We start from the raw sequence: 22,093 nt of genomic DNA on the forward strand, positions 1-22,093 counted from the left end.
AGAAAAAAATAACAACATCTTGAATTTTGCAAGAAAATGGATGGAGCTAGAAAAGCGTTATTTTGAGTGAGGTAACCCACACACAGAAAGACAATTATCACATGTACTCACTCATTGGTGGTTTTTAAACATAAAGCAAAGAAAACTACAATCTCAGAGAACTTAGACAACAATGAGGATACCAAGAGAAACTTACATAGATCTAATCTATATGGGAAGTAGAAAAAGACAAGATCTCCTGAGAAAATTGTGAACATGGGGAACTTGGGGGAGGGTTGAAGGGCGGAGGGGAGAGGCAAGGAGGGAGCAGATAAAAATGTAGACCTCAATCAATATCAATTTAAAAAAGATGCCCTGGTCATGGTGCTTTATTGTAGTAATAGAAATGTAACTAAGAGAACAACTGAAGGAGAAAGTAGACCTTGCCTCCACTCTTGGGTGAAAGCTTGGATTCTTGATAAACACATTTTTAATTCTAATCCTTTCCCACATTGAAGATTAAGGAATGGACTGTCTTGCCAGGTGGATGTAATGATCAGATGAGGCCATGAAAAATTTTCAAGAAATGTCTATCAGAAATGGTCGATCCTGCCCACTATCCCCATCTCTTGAGAACCAACAAAGACTGTCTTTAACAGTTTATATTATCTAAGGTTTGTGGGTTCCATGAGCTGAAAATGCGGGGGCAGACAACAAAGCTAGTAGAAACTCTTCTTAGCTGAGAAACATAACTTCTCACGCACACTTTTCTCGGCTTCTTCTTAAAGTGCAGCCATGAACAAAGACATCCGAGGTTTCCTTTCTCTCCCTGTGATCACTGGTTTTCTTCTTTTTAGGGGAAAGATTCTTGGAGAATGGCTGTACATTCCAGTTTCCGTTCTTTCAATTACCTCTGCAAGAATACCTCCCCACTATCACTCCATTGACTTGATTAAAGTTAAGCCTACTAAATAACATTGTCTTAACTGCTGGATTCAGGCTCTGACTGTGGAAATCAGTAAGCACCCTCATTCCTTTGAATGTCTCTCTACACACATTCTGTGTACCCTGACTTGCTTTTCCCTACTCTGCTAAGAGTTTGCTTTTTCCAGTTTCTTGCTTACAGTTTTGCTTCCAGAAATTTTATTCTGGTGGATGTGTACTTCTTAATGTTCAAGCCTATATTTTCAAATGTTACCTAAATGTTGATGAGTCTCAAATTTGTAATTTCACTGTTAACCCAGCTGTTAGCTGTTCCCTGATTCCACTCTCATTTTCCTTTATAGTATTAGAATTGTTAGCTTGCCGTGTGGCTATTAAGGATGAATGTGTCGCTGGGGAGATGGCTTGGCAGCGGAGAGTGTTTATTGCTTTGACAGAGAAGCCAGGTTCTCAGCACCTATATTAGGCAGTTCACAACAGACTGGAACTCCAGTTCCATGGGATCTGATGCCCTTCAGTCCACAGGGCACTTATATGTATGTAGACTGGTTAAACTAATGCAGCCTCACACATCCATTTAAATACAACCTTTTTAAAATAAAGAAAAAGACATTTTATCAGCACTCTTTTGTTCCAGTTCAGTGGAGACATATTAGGTAAACACTGAAAACCTCCTAAAGAAGCAGACATGCCTGACCCTGTCTTCCCATTGTACCCACGTGTTTCCTACTACTGTGAAACTTAACTGTTACCTTCCTGAACTCTAAGTCAGGACCACACAAGGTAAAACAGCAAAAGACTTCAGTATTTTTTCTTTAGATGAGTAGTGGCCTAATTACATGAATCATATCACTGCTGTTTAACCTATACCGTAAAGCTGGGCTGGGGCAATGTCTGCTAATTTTAAATATACTCTTCAATAAATATTTCAAGTGTGTCTTGAAGCTCAGCCCCTTCCCTCACCTCCATTACTTTTACTTCTTTGGTCTTATGGCCGCTTTCCTCACAACAACCCTGTACTACTCACTTACATTTTCTCTCTTCTTTTTCTCCCTCTTTTCTTCCCTCCCTCTCTCCCTCTCTCCTTTCCTCCCTCCCTACCACTCTTTCTTTCCTCTCCTTCTCTCTTTCCCTCCCTCCCTCCCTCCCTCCCTTCCTTCCTTTCTTACACGTTTGGCTATAACCTGCAGAACAGTGTAAAACATTAAAAATACCAGCATCTCTCTATGAATATTCAGATCCTGTCTATAATAGTATGCAAGAAAATGTTTATAAAGTGTATTCACTTTGAACAATTCTGCCGGAAATCTAGACTGAGCTTACACATCCCTATTCGCCCTCAGGCTGCTTGTGAGGAAACCATGCTTTGTCTTGATAAATTAGTTTTTTTTTAACTGTCTGAAATTCAGGTTATTAAAACAAATTTAAATTATTAGTGAATCAATGTACCATCACTCTTTATTTTCTTTAAGAATCAGCCATTACTTGCGCAAGCAGATCTATTTGCAAAAACTCAAAGTAGATATTATTCTTAGAGTTGGGAAAATGACACAAACTCTTAACTGATTATATAGGCAGTGCAAGAAACTTCTATTTAAAAATTAAATTATTTAAAAATTTATACATGTGTCTGCTTCTGTGTGGGTCTGTGCACCAGGTGCCCAAAGTGGCCAGAAGTATTGAATCCCCTTGGAGCTGGAATTATAGGCAGTTGAAATCCATTGATATGGGTGCTGAGAATTGAACTCTGTTCTTCCAGAAGGGCAATATGTGCACCTAATCACTGAGCCATATCTCCATTCCAGAGTCTTCTATTTATAACACATAGGAAAACAATATGCTACAATTCCCACAACTAAATTTTACATCTCATCTAATTTTAAGTGTCCAACTCTGAGGCAAAAATATTCCTCCTGTGACACCTGGTTTGCACTCCACTTTCATCTTTCCAAAATTATGGCTGATGCTAGACATGGCAGTCACACATGAATCGATCCTATAGGTGTCACATTTCACATGGGTGTTCATACAGTGGAAGCCAAATTAGAATATGTGACCCAGTCCTATTCCAAGTAATGTTAGTGGAGGTTCTTGGATTCTGAGTATTTGAAATGGCATCCACTTTATTAAGTCTGAAGGAAAACTAAAGGAAGTTGAACTGTATAAATCACATGAGGATGATTTTGTGATTCATTCCAGTCAACCTGGAATGGAGTTCAATATGAGATTCTTCATATTCTTTGTGCCTGGGGTCCATATGTTTACAAACAGGACTTTTTCCCCGAAACAGAACCATTCAGACCATTTTGTGATACGAGAAATGCAGTGTGGGTTTCTTGTAGCTCTGACACGTGTTGCCTTTTTTACAGCGTGCAAAGATAGCTGTTCACATAATATGCCTCCTAATACTCCCAGCCACAAATGCATTAGCTCTCAGACAAGCACCACGCTATCATCAATGAGATGCCACAAAATAAGACATGTTCTAATATCGCTTTGAAAAGCATTGCTTTGTGCCTTCAGTGCCGAGAACAAGCAAACGCCTCTGCCTATGCTTTCAATCAGCTGCTGTATTATTCAGAGAAGTAGTTGACAGTGAAAGCGCCTTGTGAGCAGTGTATTCAGGAAGGATAAGAAACATAAAGAATATGAGTCTCAGGTAGGTGGACGGGTTGATAGGGTAGCACCAGGGGCCTGCTATTTTCTCAGACACAGTTGTAAGAGCTCTATTATGCCATAGAACAATGGTTTTCAAAGATTTATGACAATCCTATGTTTTAGCAGAGATAAATTAATTACTAAATTGATTTACAAAACCCTTCCCTGTAGTCTTACTTGAAGGCAGATCCCGCATTTTGGGGATATAAAAACAGTCCCTAAAATGCTTCAGCTTATCTTCCTCATCCAAGCGGAGAGCTACTCTCTCATCTGTCGGGTGGCATCGAAGTTCAGCTGCGATGCGCTGTACTGCGTCAGCCGGGAGCTCAAGAGGCGAGGGCTCCATCACAAGCTGATATCTGAGAAGGAAATAAAATGATGAAACAATATAACCACCGTCACTTTTCTGGGGAGTATTATCCCTTTTCGAGATTTTAAACTCAAATTCCCATTTTTGCAGTTTCAGAAACAATGGAATCATAGCCAGGAGTGGTGGTACATACCTATCATCTTGGAATTGGAAGGCTGAGGTAGGAGAATAACTGAGAGAGAAACACAATCTTAGGCTACATCATGAGGATGGGCTACGTCCTGAAACCTACCCCGACCCCAATCAAACAAACAGAAATGGCCAGAGATAGGGGACCGAGAGTAAAGGCCCTTGCTGCCAATCCTGAAAACCTAAGTTCCATCCCTGTAACTTAGATGGTGGAAGGACAGTGTAATTACTCGCTTTAAACCTCACCCTAAGATTTTGTTATAGATAAAATAACAACAGTAGTAACTTAGAAATGTTTGAACTTAGAAATATTACGCTAGGTGTGGTGGCACAACAGGGAGGCAGGGGCAAATCTCTGTGGGTTTTTGGTCAACCTGGATTGCAGAGAGATTTCCAGCCCAGCCAGGGATACACGGTGATAACTTCTCTAAATAAACAAAATCAAAAATGGTTAAGATTAAAGAAGAATTTTTTGTTGCTACTGTTGCTAATGTTGCTGGGTTTTTTTTGATGTCTGTCGTGTATGTATGTATGTAAGCATGCATATGCTTCTGTGTGTATGTGCATGTGATTTGTGCATTGCAAATCTGTGTGTGTGCATTCGGAAACTGAACATCAGTGTTGGTACTGTCTTCACACACTTAGTCTTACATTCCTAGCGCAGGTGCTCTCACTGAACCTGGAGCTCACCCATAGCTTAGGCTGGCATCCCAGTGAGGTCCAGGGATCTGTTAGTCTCTATCCTCCCCTTCATCCTGGGGTTACAAATGCCTGTTGCTGCGCCTAAATTTTCCTGCAGGTGCTGGAGAGCTGAAATAAACTTGTAGAGCAGATAGTTTCCTGACTGAGGCATCTCCCTTACAGTCCTCCTTCCATCATTTTTTCAATTTTAGGATTTATTTATTTTTATTTTGTGAACATGATTGTTCACCTACATATATGTATATGCGCCCTATGTGTGCAGTGTCCAGAGAGGCCTGAGGAAGGAATCCGATTATTGGCACTGGAGTTAGAGGCAGTTGTTAGCTGTGTGGGTGCTGGGAAGCAAAGCCAGGTTCTGTTATAAAAAAAAAAAAAAAAAAAAAAAAAAAAAACCAAGTAGTTTTGGTGACTGAGCCATTTCCCTATCCCTTATTCCATTCTTATCCAAAAAAAAAAAGGCCACAAATTTATTGTTTCATCTCATTCTAGCTAGCTACTTCACTAAGCTGTGACAATGAAGATATTTTTTTTTAAGTAGAGACACCTAATTCTCCATATAACAACATTTTAAATTTATGGATAACTTAAACGTTAACAAGAGTTTTTAGCATGCAAATTATATTACTGGAGAGGAAAGTTCTCTCTGAATCTCACCTTTGTCTTCATATGATACCAGAGTAACTTAACCACCTACTGCTTCTTGATCACCTCAGAGCAAACAGGATTCCGTGGTGGTTTTTGAAACCGCATTCTATTTCTAACCATCTAGAACTCTTTCGTGTTTGGGGATGTGCGATGAACCTTTCTGAGGGACGACTGGAGGTTTATTATTAATTTATTTTTCTGAAATTTACTTCTCTAATTAATATACTATATATATAAAATGTATATCGGTGGTGTGGAAGGTCCTTCTGTCTATGTGTTGTTTCTATTGGTTAATGAATAAAGAAAACTGCCTTGGTGTAGCATTATGGCCTACTACACATTGGACGTGGTTCTGTAACATGAGGGCTGGGCTCGTTGGGGTTTCTGTCCCGCCCAGTCCCCCAGCCCTTTAGTCCCAGAGAAAACCACCCAGAGTCTGCATTAATTATAAACTGATTGGCCCATTAGCTCAGGCTTCTTATTCGCTCTCATAATTTATATTAACCCATTATTCTTATCTATGTTAGCCACATAGCTCGGTACCTTTCTCGGCAGGGCAGGTCACATTCTGCTTCTTCAGTGTCTGGGCAGGAATCAGGAGCAATGGGCTTCCTCCTTCCCAGAATTCTCCTTTTCTCATCGCCCTGCCTATACTTACTGCCTGGCCAATCAGCGTTTATTTAAAACAGTATTGATAAAATACAGACTCTCCTGCACTACTTTGGCCTGATAGGATAGAATTTAGATAGGCAATAAAGACTAAACTGAATGCTGGGATAAAGAAGGGCAGAGTCAGAAAGACACTATGGAGCCACCGCCAGAGTCAGACATGGCAGAACTTTGATGGTAAGCCATGACCTCATGGTGATATACAAATTAATAGAAATGGGTTAAATTAAGATGTAAGAGTTAGCCAATAAGAAGCTAGAGCTAATGGGCCAATCAGTGATTTAATGAATACAGTTTCTGTGTGGTTATTTCAGGGCTAAGTTAGCTGGGCAGGTGGGAAAAACAAGCAGGCCCTCCTCCTACATATGGGGATAACTCTGTGCCACTGAGCATGTGCAGATATCAGAGGAAAATTGTTAGGATTTGGTTCTCTCTTTGCGCTGTGGGTCAGGGTATTGAACTCGAGACATCCAGCTGTGTAGCAAGCAGTTTTACTAATTGAGCTATCAATATCACTGGCCTGAAAATGGAGGTTTAATTGCATGTTTTAACTCCACTCATTTGTTGGTTTATTGATTTACATTTCCCCTAAATTTTAGTTCTTTGAAGTTGAATAAGAAAGAAATTAAAGATAACCAGGCCTCCTTAGACTCCCTTGATTTCCACATAGTCATTCTGTAAGCATCATCCACTTAGGCCTTTTAAGACATAAACTTGCCAAGCTCCCTTCATGTGGCTCCTGACACTGGTGGGAAGGTAGGGTAGATGGCTGTAGGTGCCAATTCCTGCACTGTTGACATTTTGTGGCAGAAAAGGAGAGTAAATGCCATAGTAAATGTTGTAGATAGTTTTAAAAACTAAGGAGACAGAATAATGAGATGGTTTAGGTGATCAACATCAGGGTGACCCTATGCATTTGTCTTGATGAATATCTCAACTTGAAGAAAGTATTTCAGAACTTAAAGGTCCCGGATAGGAGCTTACCTCAGACTGGTCAACGAATACCCTGTAGGATTGAAGGGGAAATAGAGTGACAAAAGCAGGGGCAGATGTTAGTCATGGAAAACTTCTGTGACTGAAAAAGGCTTTGGGATACTTATTGACTAGCAAACGTACTTATTCGGCACAACACTGGCTATACAAATTTGCATTAAATGAAAATCACTATGTTCTGTGAGGAATTATAAGAATTGAACAGGGAGCTGGTGAGATGGCAAAGCGGGTGGAAGTACTTCCTGCATAAGTCTTTCAACCTGAGTTTGATTCTGAGAGCCCGGATGGGATGACGCACATCTGTAATCCAGTGCTCCTGCTCTAACATGGAGGTGGAAACAGGAGAGCTACCCAGAATTCCCTGGGACTACTAGCCTAGAATATAAGCCTGGTAGAAACAATAAGAAAGCCCCTGAGTCAACAGCATGAAAGGACCAAACTGACTCCCAAAGTTTTCCTCTGACGGTTAGGTGTCCACCATGGCACCCCCCCCCACACACAGGAACATGCACATGACCTTACTTATACTAGTAATAACATAATTTTTAAAGATGTTATAGGATTGAGAAAAGAGAAGATTGTGAGTTCATGACATATTTGCTAAGAAAAACATAGACTGGATGGCAACTGTTTCTCTTGCATAGAAGACAGAGTCTTACATAGAAAACATTCAATTCCACATCCTTGGGCATCCAGAGAGTGATGCAACTATGGCCACTGCAAACTGAATCTGCAATGAAGAGCAAGTGTGACATTTGTTTTTCATCTTATACTAAGAAGAATGTAGAATGGGTTTTTTTTTTCCCACAAAACTGGCATGGAAGAAGCTTTGCAGTTGCATTTCATCTTCCATCCTTCCTTTTCTACTTAATCCTAACTAGAACACAGGTTATTCAGGCACATGTGTGGATGATAAAGACAGAATATTCTTGTTGCACCTGCAACTTGATTTGAAATTGCTTCCTCCTGGGCTACCTTCTGATAAAGAAAGCTAGAATAAGTGCTGTGAAACAATCCTTTTGTATACTATGAATATGTGTTACTCTCACTGGCTAAAAAAATAGCTGATTGGCCAATAGCCAGGCAAAAAAAAAGTATAGGCAGGGTGATCAAACTGATGGTACAGGGAGAAACGAGATGCTAAGAAGCAAGATGAACATGCCATTGTACATGGAGAAGACACTACATTTTCATTTCCCAGCTACAACGTCCTGAATAATCACACAGAAACTCTGTTAATTACAACACTGTTGGACAAATAGCTCTGGAATATTTCTAGTTAGCTCTTACATCTCAAATTATTCCATTTCTATTAGTCTATGTATTACCATGTTGCCATGGTGTTACATCATTTTCTACATGTTCTATTTTCTTGTCAGCTGGCTGGCGTCTACCTAACTCCACCTACTCTTTCTATATATCTCTGTTTGAATTTTATGCCTGGCTTTACTCTGCTAAGCCATTGGCCAAAACAGCTTTATTCATTAACCAATAAAAGCAACACACATACAGAAAGACATCCCAAATTATACCTAACAAAGGTACTGCTACCTTGCAGACCATAAATAAGAAATATGGGTTCAATTAAAATGTAGGGTGTAGCTAGTAATAAGCCTGAGCTATTGGCTGAGCATTTACAATTAATATAGACCTCTGTGTGGTCATTTGGAAGCAGCTCACTGGACGGGAAAACTCCACCTACAAATAGATATGACTGTGCCTCATTTGGTCTGACCTTGACACATTTGGTTTGACCTTGCCTAAACACTTAATCATGCATGGGTGTCTGTGGATGATTTGCTGTAACTCTACTGAAGCAGTGGCCATAGTATTTAGCTGAGCATAACATCAAACTCTTCCAGGAGCTTGAACTGGGAGAGACACTGATTAGTCCAGGTAGAAACAGGATCATGAATTTCAAAGAATCAGAGGGAAACTGTGAAATACTGGGGCTCCAGAGCATAGGGTCAGAAGAGACTCATTTTTATGTTCACAGTGAAACAAGTATTGATTATTAAAACATGGAAAGTGTGCCGTGACGCTAGCAGCAAAAAAGGTCACTGAGCCGAGCAGTTGTGGCTAAACAGTGAAGGCTGGGAACAAATACAGGCTGGTCCTGTGTGGAATGTCACAGAACGCTTCGATACACTGAGCTCTGTAAAGCTGTTGACGGCCGTTCTTTGTCCTTTCTGTTTTGTGTGTCCTTAACACAGACCTGTTGCAGGGAGTTCTTACAGGCTCTGTTAAAGTCTATTCTACTAGCACCGTACTGTGTTTATTTTCTCATGATGGTTACCCCATTGCTAAGCAATGTTGCTTATGTATGCAGGCTTTCCCCTAAAGGTAAAATGACAGCTGAATAGGAGAAGCCAAACAAACAGCTCAGTGAATTATGTGACATGAGGAATGACCTGTTCCCGGGAGAAGCAACCCTCTCCCACTCTGACATAGGAAGACCAATTAGAGAAACACCGTTAGTGAAATTCGGAGACAAGAGTTTGCCTTATGTTGGCATTTTAACTGGAGTGCTGGCACGTTATATTTCTTTGGGAGATGTGAGTTCTGAGGGAGAGGGTCTTTCAATTCTAAGATGAATTTGCTGTCATATCCAAACAGCACCCCACTATCCTCACAGGAGCATCTGTTAACACTGCTGACATCTTCTGTGGCCACAATTTAACCTTGCTCTCACTCCTCCAGCCTGTGAAAGGCTGGCGCAATACTCCTAAATGAAACTGGGAATGTTTGCTCAGGCCTGCGGTCTCAGCACCATGGAGGCCGAGGCCTACCTTGAAATCAACATCACCCTGGGCCAGATAGTGAGTCCCAGGCCAGCTTGCACTATATCAGAAGACCGTGCCTCAGACAACAGCAATCTAAAAACCGTCTTCCTGGTTATTTATACATATTTCAATGTACAGAAACTCTTTATGAGAAAACAACATGCAAGAATTTGTTTGAGTAAATGTAGAGACTTTCTAAGTGTGCAAAAAAATGACAGTTATTCAACCATCAATTCAAGGAATGTTTACCAGTAGAGCATCTACTACGACTTGGGCATACATCTCTGAAAACTAATGCTGCTGACCTTGTGATCAAGCATGCGAACAATAAAAGTGAATCATGTTGGGCATGGTGGCACATATCTGTTATCACAGTAACCTTACCGGGGAATAGACTGAGGATCACAAGTTCTAGGCCAGCCCTGACTATATAGCCAGATCCTATCCAAAAACAAGCAAGAAAAGTATTCGTATGCTTGCACCTACATCTAGTTAGTCCTAGTAAGGTGGAGTTACTTACCTTGACCTTGAAGCCAAAGACTGACAATAGATGAAAAATGAACTCTGAGGCCAATACAATGTTTATCATCTAGTGTGGCCGAGAATGTAGGGCAAACTGGGCTTCTCTTGAAAAGTCGTGGAGTAAGACCCACAGAGAAAAATCCGTGGAGAGATAAAACCCTCTGCACAGGGCAGCCTACTATTTCTTTGTATCCTGTTTCTTGAGACTTACAATCAATGATTTAGTTTATTATCGTTTTCTCTTGTCAAGTCCACATAAAGTCTACACACCAGCATAGCCTATATGTGAAATTATTTCCTCTTAAAAAAAAATACTAGGAGACAGAGCGTCAGGAGGCAGCAGAAGCTTAGCTGGAGCTGTGACTCTCCTTCCCGCATACTGAGGTTACAGATTCATGACTTAATTTCTTTATTTTAATATCTATTTTCTTCTGGCCAAAGTGTGGCTGTTTCCGCTTCTGGGCTTTTGTACCTAAGGCAGGAGCAGATTCCGAACAGGAGTTTCTTCACTGAAATTAGGTCTTCTTCTGGGTTACCCTTCTATGCACAGCTCCAACAGGCTGAGATGCTCATCCAAGGCCTTCTCCTCGAGAGAGCACTTGATTACTTCACACTAATTGCTGCTTAATTCTGCATTCATACCACCAGCTAAGACAATTAGTGTTTCAAAACATCATTTTATGCCTTGTTTAGGGTTATCATTGCCAAGTAAATTGACATGATTTGTTTGAAAATGAAGACATTAGATCCCAGTTTTTCATAACTGCCAAATTTCATATTTCATTTATTGAGCATGGTTTAATTTTGCAGAGGTAGACAAACATGTCAGGTGCTGGCTTGCAAGTCATCTGAACACACTTTTGTCATTGTTATATAAAATAAAGTTCAATTTAACTTTTCCCAAAAGACTGTGGTTAGCATCAAGTCACATTCATAAGGTATTTCCATAACAGCTTTAAATATCAATGTGGTTTGATGGAAATTGATTCTTTCCTCAGTGACACACTTGAAGTTTTGAAAATCGTATCCCGATGGTTTTATTTATGTAGCTAAATTTTCACAGTTGAAGGGCTTGACTTACTAAAAGCTGCACATTTGTTAAGAATCACAGATTTACGACTTTCTGATTCTACTGTCCTAAGGTTAACCAGTAAATAAATTACCCAGCACTCAGTAGTTAATGGTTACACAACAAAGAGTCAGTCTAACCCTGGAGTGAGGAAATTTGACCTGGATACTAAGATCAAAGTTTAGAAGCTGGTATAGATACATTCATAGAAAGCTGTCCTCCACTGGGAAAGTAAAAGGTTTATATACAGGTGCACAAAGCCCACTTCTGTAGGACTCTCATTGAGGATGAGATGACTTCACAGTACGACAAGCAGAGCCGGACAGTATAAGACTTGAGCTTGTTTTACTTTTGCTTGAGTTTGCGTTTGTTTCCAAGTTCCTAAAGTAGTGAACATTGGAACAGGAACTGTATACCAAACACAGAAAAGAAAAAAAAAAATGAGTCGACTTTCTATTTTTAGGCAAACGCTGTAGAAAATGAAAGGGGAAGAAACTCCACTCCAAAAGAGACACTTTCACTTCTGTAAATGTGAATGTGACCAACGGCAGCACAGGATGAAAATACAAAAGCAGAAACCAGAAAGCTCATTTAAACATGCCTTTCCTCATCTGGACTTGCTCTACTGACCCATATAAACTAAAGTTTAGTAGATGAACTGCAATGTGTTATCTCGCTGTGCTGTTTAGATCTCTTCTCTATGCTGGGTATGGAGATGCAGGAGGTCATGGCACAAAAAGCAGAAACAATGGGGAAAAATCTCTAATGGGTTGCACTATATTAGCAGAGAAGAACCACTTGGAAAAGGACAAGAGAAGCGAATGGACATTTCTGTGTAGAGCCACGCCATGTCCTCTCTGCTTACCCGCTCAGTCCTGCCCAGGGCCCTCAGCTTCCACTGTCTTCTCCGGGGATGCCTTCTAGCCAGCCAGACTTTAAGAACTGATCAGACTCCACCCTGCTGGGGAATCTGCTGTCAACTCTGCTCCTCCCACCCTGTTTGACCAGGTTGCAAATTTCTAGCCACTGGCAAGAACTAAGCAAAATGCTGCTGCTCCCCCTGTAGGTGGCCAAACACCTGGCTCTGTGAGGGCTTCTTGTGGGGCACCCTTGTCAACTCTAGCCAAGAAGAGATCAGAGGCTTCCTTGACCTCTGCTTATCTCTGCTATGATTACTATGTCAGAGAACTGATCTCCAAAAATCTGCATTTATTTTTCACTTTGTGCTCTGGAATATTCTAAGCGCTGCAGAAATGCCCTCTTTCAACTCTGGACACATTTCTCCTGGATTTTAAGATACTGACCCCAGTGTTAAATTTGACTGCAGGATTTTGGACTTATAATGAATAATGAGACTCCTCACCTGACTCAAAAGGAAATATAAAAATTTGAATCTAATTGAGAAATTTAAAATATTGTAGTATATTTATTTTCTATCATTTAGTGTCTTGTGATGTCAGAATTTTAGAAGATTTGATCTCCACAGAGAGAGAGCCATACTCCCTTATTATTCAGTATGGAGAGATGTATAATGACAGTTTTATATATTTTTTTTTAAATGCTGCAAGATCCCCAGTGGCAGTAGGCAACAGAAATGCTGTAGGTCCCAAATGGTGATAGTAGCGGACCCTGTGAGCAGCCAGTCACAGGCAGAGACAGCTGCCGGTCCCAAGCAGTGGATGGTCCCAGGCAGGGAGACACATGACAGGCGGGCAGGAGACAGAGACATGGATAGACATGACATGCAGAGTGAGGTTGAATATTTATTCAGGGGGTTGTGGAGGAGAAAAGGTGAAGGGGGACAGAGAGAGAGAGAGAAAGAGAGAGAGAGAGAGAGAGAGAGAGAGAGAGAGAAGAGAAAGAGACAGAGAAAGGGGGAAGCGGAGAAGTGGGGAGAGAGGCAGAAGTGAAGCTGCCTCTCTAAGAGGAAGATGGAAAAGAGAGCGAGCTCAGGTCAGAAGCTGAAGATCAGCCTGCCTCAGCTGATGGGGGAGGAAGTGGGCATGGCTTGTCTCTTAAAGAGACAGAAAACCATAACAGACAGGCCAAAGGCTTTCTCTCAGCTATTTGGTAGAATCTTTGAGTGGTAACTGTAGTGCTCTTAGACAGAGCTGCTGAGGCCCGCCGTCCCTCACCACTCAAACTGCTCTTTTGCTGGCACACCTTAGTTTCTTGTATTCCATCCATTCACTTTACCCTACTGGTTTTATTTAATAATTTAAATTATTTGCCAGTTCCCTTAAATGTTCAGTATTAGGAAACTATCATTGTATTTAATTGATAAAAGCAGTCTTGATAGGCACGAGCTGTTTTGGTATGGAAAGTTGGAACAGGAAAACCCTGTTGTCTTGACTGGAGGTCTTAGTTGTTACTAGGTAACCTGATACTAAGAGCACCCATAGTCAGAAGTTATAGCCCATTCATTGACAAGGCAAAGTAATGGAGCTACAGCTGTTCTAAGTGGTGGTAATCTTGTGACATCGAGCAAGCCATACCTCATAAATGTTGTCATTGATGAGATCCGTCTAAGTTAAGAAATGTTTTCTTCTAATTTGTACCTTTATGCCAACCAATCTTTGTTTCTGACACTTGACTCCTCATTCCATAAAAGGCCATTTCCTTGTTCCCATGTCTACTGTCTTGACATGTGTAGTCTCTTGGATTCACAAATGCTGAGAATTTTGGTTGGCTGTGAGCTCATGAACTACCACATCTGAGATACGACCTTGTTACACACACATTGATGTCTTGATGTATAGGCAATAATATGAAGTATTGACATATCCATCCATCTATCCATACGCCAATCCATCTTTCCATATATCTATCATGTATCTCCTATCATATCTATCTATATATCCACCTATCATCAGTCCATCATACATCTATCTTTATGTCATCTACCTATCATTAGTCTGTCTATCTGTCTGTCTATTGTCTATCTTCTAACCCCAAATATCATTATACGGAGGGCTTTGTTTTGTAGTTTGAGTCTATTCAGTGACATACAATTTGCCTTCACTGAATATTTTATAACATTTCTTTCTTTTCTATCTACCCCCATGCTTTTCTTGCCTGACCCATCCATCTCGAACTGGAAGTTCTACTGTATTTTTGCACACACTAGGCACTTTCCATTTCTGCCTCGTGAATCCATTTTAGGAACAAAAGTGTCATTTTCCTCTGGCAAGTCTCATGCTTCCTCCTTCCCTATTACATTCCCCTCATGAAAAATGACACCTTTACAAGGCTTTTCACTCATTTTCTTTCCCTTCTGTTTCTGCCTATTCATAGGTAAGAAATTTGAAAATTTTTTACCTCCTTCTTCTCGAAGTACAGACGTACATGTATTCTGGACTTGGCTAAAGCAGTTTAGTGTTTTTCAGACTTTCCAGCAAGCCCCCCTCTGCTTCCGGAGACTGGAACAAAGATTATAAGAGACCTGACCTATGGTAACAAGAGACCTGATCTAGAGTAACAACTATAATTTCCAAATCTCTCATTATCAACTGCCTTCTCATTACGTACAGACAGGCATACATAGTAACATTGCTTCATCTAATTTTCTCCTAGAGTCTTCACTCTCTTCTTCTTCCTCTGTTTAAAATGGCTTTTCTGATTCACTGTTTATTTCCGAGTTGTTTTTTAAACCTTTTGCAAGATTGTAAGGCAAATTAGGATTAGAGTACATGCTTAACATGCTTGAGGACATGAATTCAATCCACAAATTTCAAATTATTTTGCACAGATCATGCTCATAAGTGACATTTTAACTGAATTTGTATGTATTCTAAAAGATATTTTTGTTGTTGAAATGACTAAATATTATCTTATATCATGCTAAAATAGCTTTTCGCCATAATTTGTAGATGAAGATCCACTTTCTTCTAGGTGCAGGTTAAAATGAGAAATTTAAACTGGCTTTCTTCCTTTTGCCTACAGTTTTATGTTTGAAGTGCATGGTACAGTTCATGAAGGCTTAAGGATAGGCTTATATTCAATCATTTTCATTATCTGTCTACTTGGAAAATAAGTATGTACTTCCAATAAAATGGTTTGGAATTCCTTTCAAAATGATTGAGTCCTAAATAGCATAGCATTTCCCACCCATGCCTGAACTCGACAGTACTCTGCTGATTCAACAGTTGGCACAAGTGACAACATCTGATGATTAGCTGTAACAAAGCTTAGAATCAAATGGGGGAGTCTCACTAAGGGATTATCTACAATGGGTTGACCTGTGGGCATGTTTGTGGAGTACTGCCTTATATCAATTGCTGTAGGAAGACTCAGACCTCCATGAGTGGAATCATTCCTTAGGTAGGGATGTTGAATTGTATGTAAGAGTAGATAAACTGAACTGAGTGTAAGCAAGCAAGCAAACCGAGATTCATGAATTTATTTTGCTCTACTCTTTGACTGAGGGTATGAGTTGAATAGCTTTTTCTAGTTCCTGACTTCACTCCACCATAAGAAACTGTAATGTGGAATTTTAAGTCTAATAAAGACCCTTTCTTCTAAGTTGCTTATAGTCAAGGTATTTTATTAGAAATGAAACTAAGACAAGATCTTCTCATAATGTTTTATACTCTGATGATGTTTCATTTTAGTGTCCTCTTAACTGTCTAAGACCAAGATGATACTTGTTTATAAAGCATAGCAGGACCTTCAAAGATCTTGCCATACTCTGTAAAAATGTCTTATAACCTTGGGTGACTTAAGGATCTTGAAGAAGAATGAAAAAGAGGCTAAGGGAGTCTTAAAGAAAGTACCCCCTGTGAAGAGAAAAAGACAGTGTCAGAAAACAGAAGGCATTTGAATAAATAGCTCAGTACCAGAGGAAAGCTAGATCTTTCCACCTTCTATTAAGCAAGGAGTCTCCCGAAATCCCTGAACCATAAAGGCTATTGTTCATGCTGTTGACTGCATGCTGGAGCCAGATGTTAACACCACATTGCTGAAGACACCCCTTACTTTGGCTGTGTGACATGGAGAAATATGATTGAGTTGGGAGCTCTTTTCATGCTGCCTGGCTTTTATAATGTTAGAATGCCACCAAGTGCTATTCACTTGGATTAAGATCTTTTTCATGAGAATGAACCTAAATCCTGTACTGTAATCCAGAACAAAAGCCCATGGCTACAGCAGTCATAGACTCCAGTATGAACACACCTGTAGAGTACTTTTTCCATACTCATAGATCCCTGCTGTTGCCAGCTTCTGTCATGGAGGGAAACTTCATGGTGGAAGTATTGATGACAAGGGCTTATGTACCCTGGCTGCTTATTACAAACATACACATCCAATCAATTTTGATGTGTAGCAATAATGTGATTATTGGGACCTATCATCCAGATCCTAAAGGAACATTTTGAAAATACATACTGTCTACTACCAGTGTCTATATCAGGGATGCTGCTGCAATTGTCAACGTTAGCTGCTTGTTGGAAACTGATGTAGAGACTGGCCTGCATCAAATATTTTCCATTCATTTAAAAAATACTGATTCCCTTCAAAAAAAATAATAGTGTAATGAGGGGACAATGCTTCCATGTGAATCTAAAGTCACAGCATCTTCTTTCCCTGGAGGATTTCTCCATCTTTCCCTCATGTATTTGCATGGACATTTGAATGAACAAATGTCCAAGAGGATTATGTCTTAGTCCTTCAAATTTCTACATGTTTGAAAGAAAATAGGTCCTAAATGATTCAGTCTGACTTTAGCACATCCCCTTAGATTAAAGCAGAAAATCTGCAATCTGTGGATCAAGAGATTTTTATAAGTTCCTATCTTTCCAAGTTCGAGAATATTGAGGGTAAATTGATCAGATTAACAACACAAGTTTAGACCCCGGCAATCCCTTCTATAAACTGGCATAGCTCAATTGAGATTGGACAGGTAGAAACAAAATTCTGTATCATATAAAAATGAAAGCAATGTTTGGTTTTATGCACACAAAAACTGATGGGAAAGGTGGTAACAGAAAGAGATCTAAATAAGCCTGGACTCTCAGCTGTTTGCTGTTGCTGTAGTAAAAGAGCATCCTAAAAGCAACTTAAGGAAGAAAGGGTTTATTGTGACTTACGGTCTAGGAGGGCTTGAATCTGTAATGGCAGAGAAGTCATGGCAGCAGGTGTAAGGATCCTACAAGTGACATTTTTGCGTGCACATGGTGAGCAGAGAGATACAGACAGGCAGACACACAGACAGACAGAGTGAAAGAGAACAGGCGGTAGGGCGATACAGCAAATCCTTTCCCTAGTGTGCATTTCTAAATGTCCCACAATCTTTCTAAACAATTTGACCAACTGGAGACCAACTGTTCAAATACATGAGCCTATATGGGACATTTTCTCATTTAAATTTCTCATTTAAATAGTTGGTGATCTTTAATGTTAGTACTTTGTAATGTAGAATGTTTTCTACGTAGAGTTGAAGTCAACAGATTGGGCCCATACAATTCTTGTCAGGGATAACGAAACAATATTGACATTCAACACACTTTTATCAAATGGAAGGAAAGAAAGTCTCAGATAAAGACAGTTTCCATGATGAAATAACACTGTGAATGTTTTAACTCATGGAAGAGGGAGAGGTTGCATATTTTTACCTCTTGGTTCATATACTTTGGTTACCATGAACCAGAGAAGGGTCCTTGAATATGGGAAGTTCAGAGACCTGCCTGGGTTATCACCAGGAAAATTTCATTTTGCCTATAGTAGCAAGAACACTTACAATGCATTGTTTTTGATTCCATAGGTTTGGCTCTTAGAGAATTCAATTTTCTTATGGTATAAACTGGACCACATAAAAGCAACAAAGACATGGATTTCACTGCATTATGAACTCCAATTCAGAATGGCTTCTTTATCTGTCTCTGTTTCTGCGTCTGTTTCTGCCTTGGTCTATCTCTCTCTTCCCATTTTTGGATTTTTGAGACGGTTTTGTTATGCTGCCCAAGTTGGGCTCAAATTTGTAATCGCCTGTCTCACACTTTTGGATAATGGCGTCATAACCATAAGCCAACACACCCAATAAAAAGCATGAGTTTTCAGTTGGGAAGCCACTGGATAAATTGCTCTCAAATCTCTCAAATATTTCTGTTCCAAAAATGATACAAATTTTGTGTGGTAGCAGTTAGCTTTTCACTCACTGTTAGTGAATATTGGTCACACAATTCTCTTCTATCAACCTAGTTATTTCTTTCCTATTCTTTGTTTAAACATAATTTCTTTTTTTAAAAGGTGTTTTGCTCATTTTATATACCAGCCACAATTTCCCCTTCCATCTCTCCTCCCACTCCCCTCTACTCCCTGGCCCACCCCCATCCACTCCTCCAAAAAGGTAATACTTCCCATGGGGAGTCTACAAACCTGGTACATTCAATTGAGGCAGGATCAAGCCCCTCCCACCTGCATCAAGGCTGAGCAAAGCACCCCATTAAAGGGAAGGCTCTTCAAAAAGCCAGTTCATGTACCAGAAATAGATCCTGATCCCACTGCCAGGGGCTTCTCAACCAGACCAAGCTACAAAACTCTCTCCCACATGCAGAGGGCAGAGTTCAGTTCCATGCAGGCTCCACTGCTGTCTTTCTAGAATTCATGAGTTCCCACAAACATGGTTCAGCTCTTTGTAGATTTTCTCATCTTTATCTTGACCCTCCCCACTTGCTAATATTATCTCTTCTCATTCTATCTGCATGGCCTCCAAAAGCTCAGCCTAGTGCTTGGCTGTATATCATTGCATCTGCTTCCATCAGTTTATAGATGAAGGCTCCATGATGACAGTTAGGGTAGTCACCAAACTGATTACAGGCATTCTCTCCACTATTGCTAGGAGTCTTAGATGAGGTCATTCTTTTGGGTTCCTGGGAGTTTCCCTAACACCAGGTTTCTCCCTGACCCCATGATGGTTCTCTCTATCAAGCTATCTCTTTCATTGCTTTCCTCCTCCATTCATTCCCCAGCTTTAACATCCCTTCCCTCATGTTCTCCTCCCTCATCTTCTCCCCTCTATGTCCTCGCCCCTAACTCCAGTTTACCTAGATCTCATCTATTTTCCCTTCACCCGGTGACCCATCCATTCCTCTTAGGGTCCTCCTTGTTTCCTAGTCTCTCTAATGCTGTTATGTCTAGTTTCCACTTATGAGTGAGTACATACCCATGTTTGTCCTTCTGAGTTTGGGTTACTTTACTCAGGATGGCATTTTCTAGTTCTATCCATTTGCTTGCAAGTTTCATGAGATCATTGTTTCCTTTACCACTGACTAATTAATACTCCATCATGTAAATGCACATTTTCTCTGTCCATTCTTTGGTTGAGGGACAACTAGGTTGTTTCCAGGTTCTGGCTATTACAAATAATGGTGCTATGAACATAGCTGAGCAAGTGTCCATGTGGTATGATGCAGTATCTTTTGGGTATATGCCCAATGATGGAGCCCACTTTAGTAGGAATCATCAGGGGACTTGGGAGGGGGGCAGGAGGTTAAAGAAAATGGCAGATTAAGAGAAACAGAGATAGAAAATACAGAATAGACTAGGAGCACTGAAGGTGAATACCAACTAGTTCCGAGTTTATTTCTCAGCCAACATATATACTAGTTACAGGCAAAAGGCAAACCAAAGAGCAGTACAATAAACTAAACATTCCCTGCACTGTTTTGGGGAGGAAGCTCAAGCAGGTGCATTATGTCATGCAAGAATTCAGCTAGGAAGCAGCTTCTAATCTCTAACAAGGAGTGCCTCTGGCTGAAAATCACAAGCCCAAATTTTAATAGAATAATGTGCAGGGCAAATTTGGGCTAAAATGCTCTTTCCTATGGGCTTATACAGAAGTTATTCACAGCCTTCAAAGCTACAGGACAAAGCAGAACAGGCAAGCTTGAACTCAAATGATTTAAAAGTCAGTATTGACTCCAGATGGAGACTGAATCACATGTACTTTACCACAGTCCAAGAGTGATATTGTTGGATCTTGGGGTAGAGTGATCTCCAATTTTCATAGAAATCACCTGTATAGACATAATTATAATGCAGACAATTTCCATTTGTTATTTCTGGTGTTGAGGATCAAACCCATGGCCTTAGTTGTCTTAGGAAAGCACCTTACAAGTGAGCGATAGTCTAGGCTCCATCTTTCATTTTCTCGGGACTTTGAGTGCTTCTTTAAAACCTACTTACTGTGCTTTCTTTGATTCATTATCATACACTTGAGAGCATACACTTAACATATCCACCCCTTACCCCCACATTGATTAGAAGAAGAACTCAAAATACAGGCAAGTCCCCAGGCATCCCTAGCCTTGCTGGCATAGGAAGGGACTTTTGGGTCTGGATAATTGCTATTGCATACAAACAGAGCAGTCACAACTAGCTCATTTCCTGTCTTGTTTTCATAGGTTCTCTTCTAACACAGCAATTTACATAGCTTATGCTTTGCTTCTTTCAAATTATGTTTATCTGTCATGTTCATCTAACAAATTATTTGCAATTACTCCATTACATGAAGACCTCTAATTTCTACTCTGCTTGAAAGAATGGACATTTGGATTCATTTCTCTTAGATGTGATCATTGATTAATGTTTTCCCCTCATACTAATAAATAGCTAGTCATGGTGTTATAAATATTGAATGAATAAAATAACGTTAATACAGAACAAAAATGTCATCAGGAAATATTTTCAGGAGGATTTGTTTCTAGCTTCTTTCTGAAATTCTTGACAAAGATCATAGAATCAACATCTTACCATCCTTTATGGTAAATGTGGATCTCTTAATGTTCTGTGAACTTCCCACTGCCTTCAGGGAAGTTATGGATATTATAGATATACATGAAAGGAACGAGATATTTGTTTCATGCATTCAGAAACTTAGTCACATCACTTTAGGTCTGTGACAGGTAGAGCACTGTGTTGGAACATATGGCAAAAGAATGAATCACGGGATACCTGGCAATGTGGGAGAGGAAAAAGGATGGGGCTAGGGTCCTGAGAGACACTGAAGTACACACTCTCAATGACCTAGTCACTCAGTTTATGCTCCATGTGCACAAGTTCATACCTTTTCCTGGCAACATCAAGTGACACATTCTTGGGTCATAGTTAAGATCCAAACCACCCACTTGCTTGGACGAAGTGCTGGGCATTTTATTTATCCGATTCCATTTCCACTCAAGTATATACTTATTTCTTTTAGATAATACCCTAGCATAATTCCCTCTTTCAGTAATTTCTCTAACAATATAAAGTTGCTGTAATCCATATATTAGCTTTTCTTAAACACAAATGGAATTATATATAAGGGGGAAAATATCTTTGTTCAGTGGTCTTTGAAAAAGATACAGTTCTTGACATGACATGCAGAGCTCTTAAGATTTGCCCTGTGCTGAGCTCTGGGTCCCATTTTGTGCCTTTTCTGCTGTGGGTGAGAAGAGCTCCTTTAAATTCTCTGTGAGAATTTGACACTCAAACCCCCTGTCACCTCTCTGCCTTCCCTTACATGTGGTTACTTACTCCTGTCCATGCTATTCTTTTCTCTCTTACTACTCTTTTAAAAAAAAAGAAAGCCAACTTCAGTCTCAATTTTAACTCCAAGGTCTCCCCTTCTACTACAATCAGAGGTGTATTCTT

The 22,093-nt window shown here is 40.1% G+C and overlaps 1 protein-coding gene across 2 annotated transcripts in view; it reads right to left on the reverse strand.

Moving 5' to 3' along the window:
* The window catches only part of LOC121462857 (kynureninase), a 130,214-nt gene extending 117,829 nt beyond the window's left edge, over positions 1-12,385 (reverse strand). The window contains exons 1-2 of one of the 2 annotated variants that reach the window (XM_041674818.1): positions 12,327-12,385; positions 3,757-3,938 (exon numbers count right to left, since the gene is read on the reverse strand). In XM_041674818.1, coding sequence (XP_041530752.1) covers positions 3,757-3,925 — 169 coding nt within the window. In that variant the 5' untranslated portion in view covers positions 3,926-3,938; positions 12,327-12,385. Of the gene's footprint in view, positions 1-3,756; positions 3,939-7,746; positions 7,773-12,326 lie in introns of those variants that run through there. The other variant, XM_041674817.1, reaches the window with a different exon arrangement.
* Between the last annotated feature and the right edge of the window lie 9,708 nt (positions 12,386-22,093).

Source organism: Microtus oregoni, unplaced genomic scaffold (assembly GCF_018167655.1).
Source record: "Microtus oregoni isolate MIOR12 unplaced genomic scaffold, Mior012 000025F_ref0000491, whole genome shotgun sequence".
NCBI classification, from domain to species: domain Eukaryota; kingdom Metazoa; phylum Chordata; class Mammalia; order Rodentia; family Cricetidae; genus Microtus; species Microtus oregoni.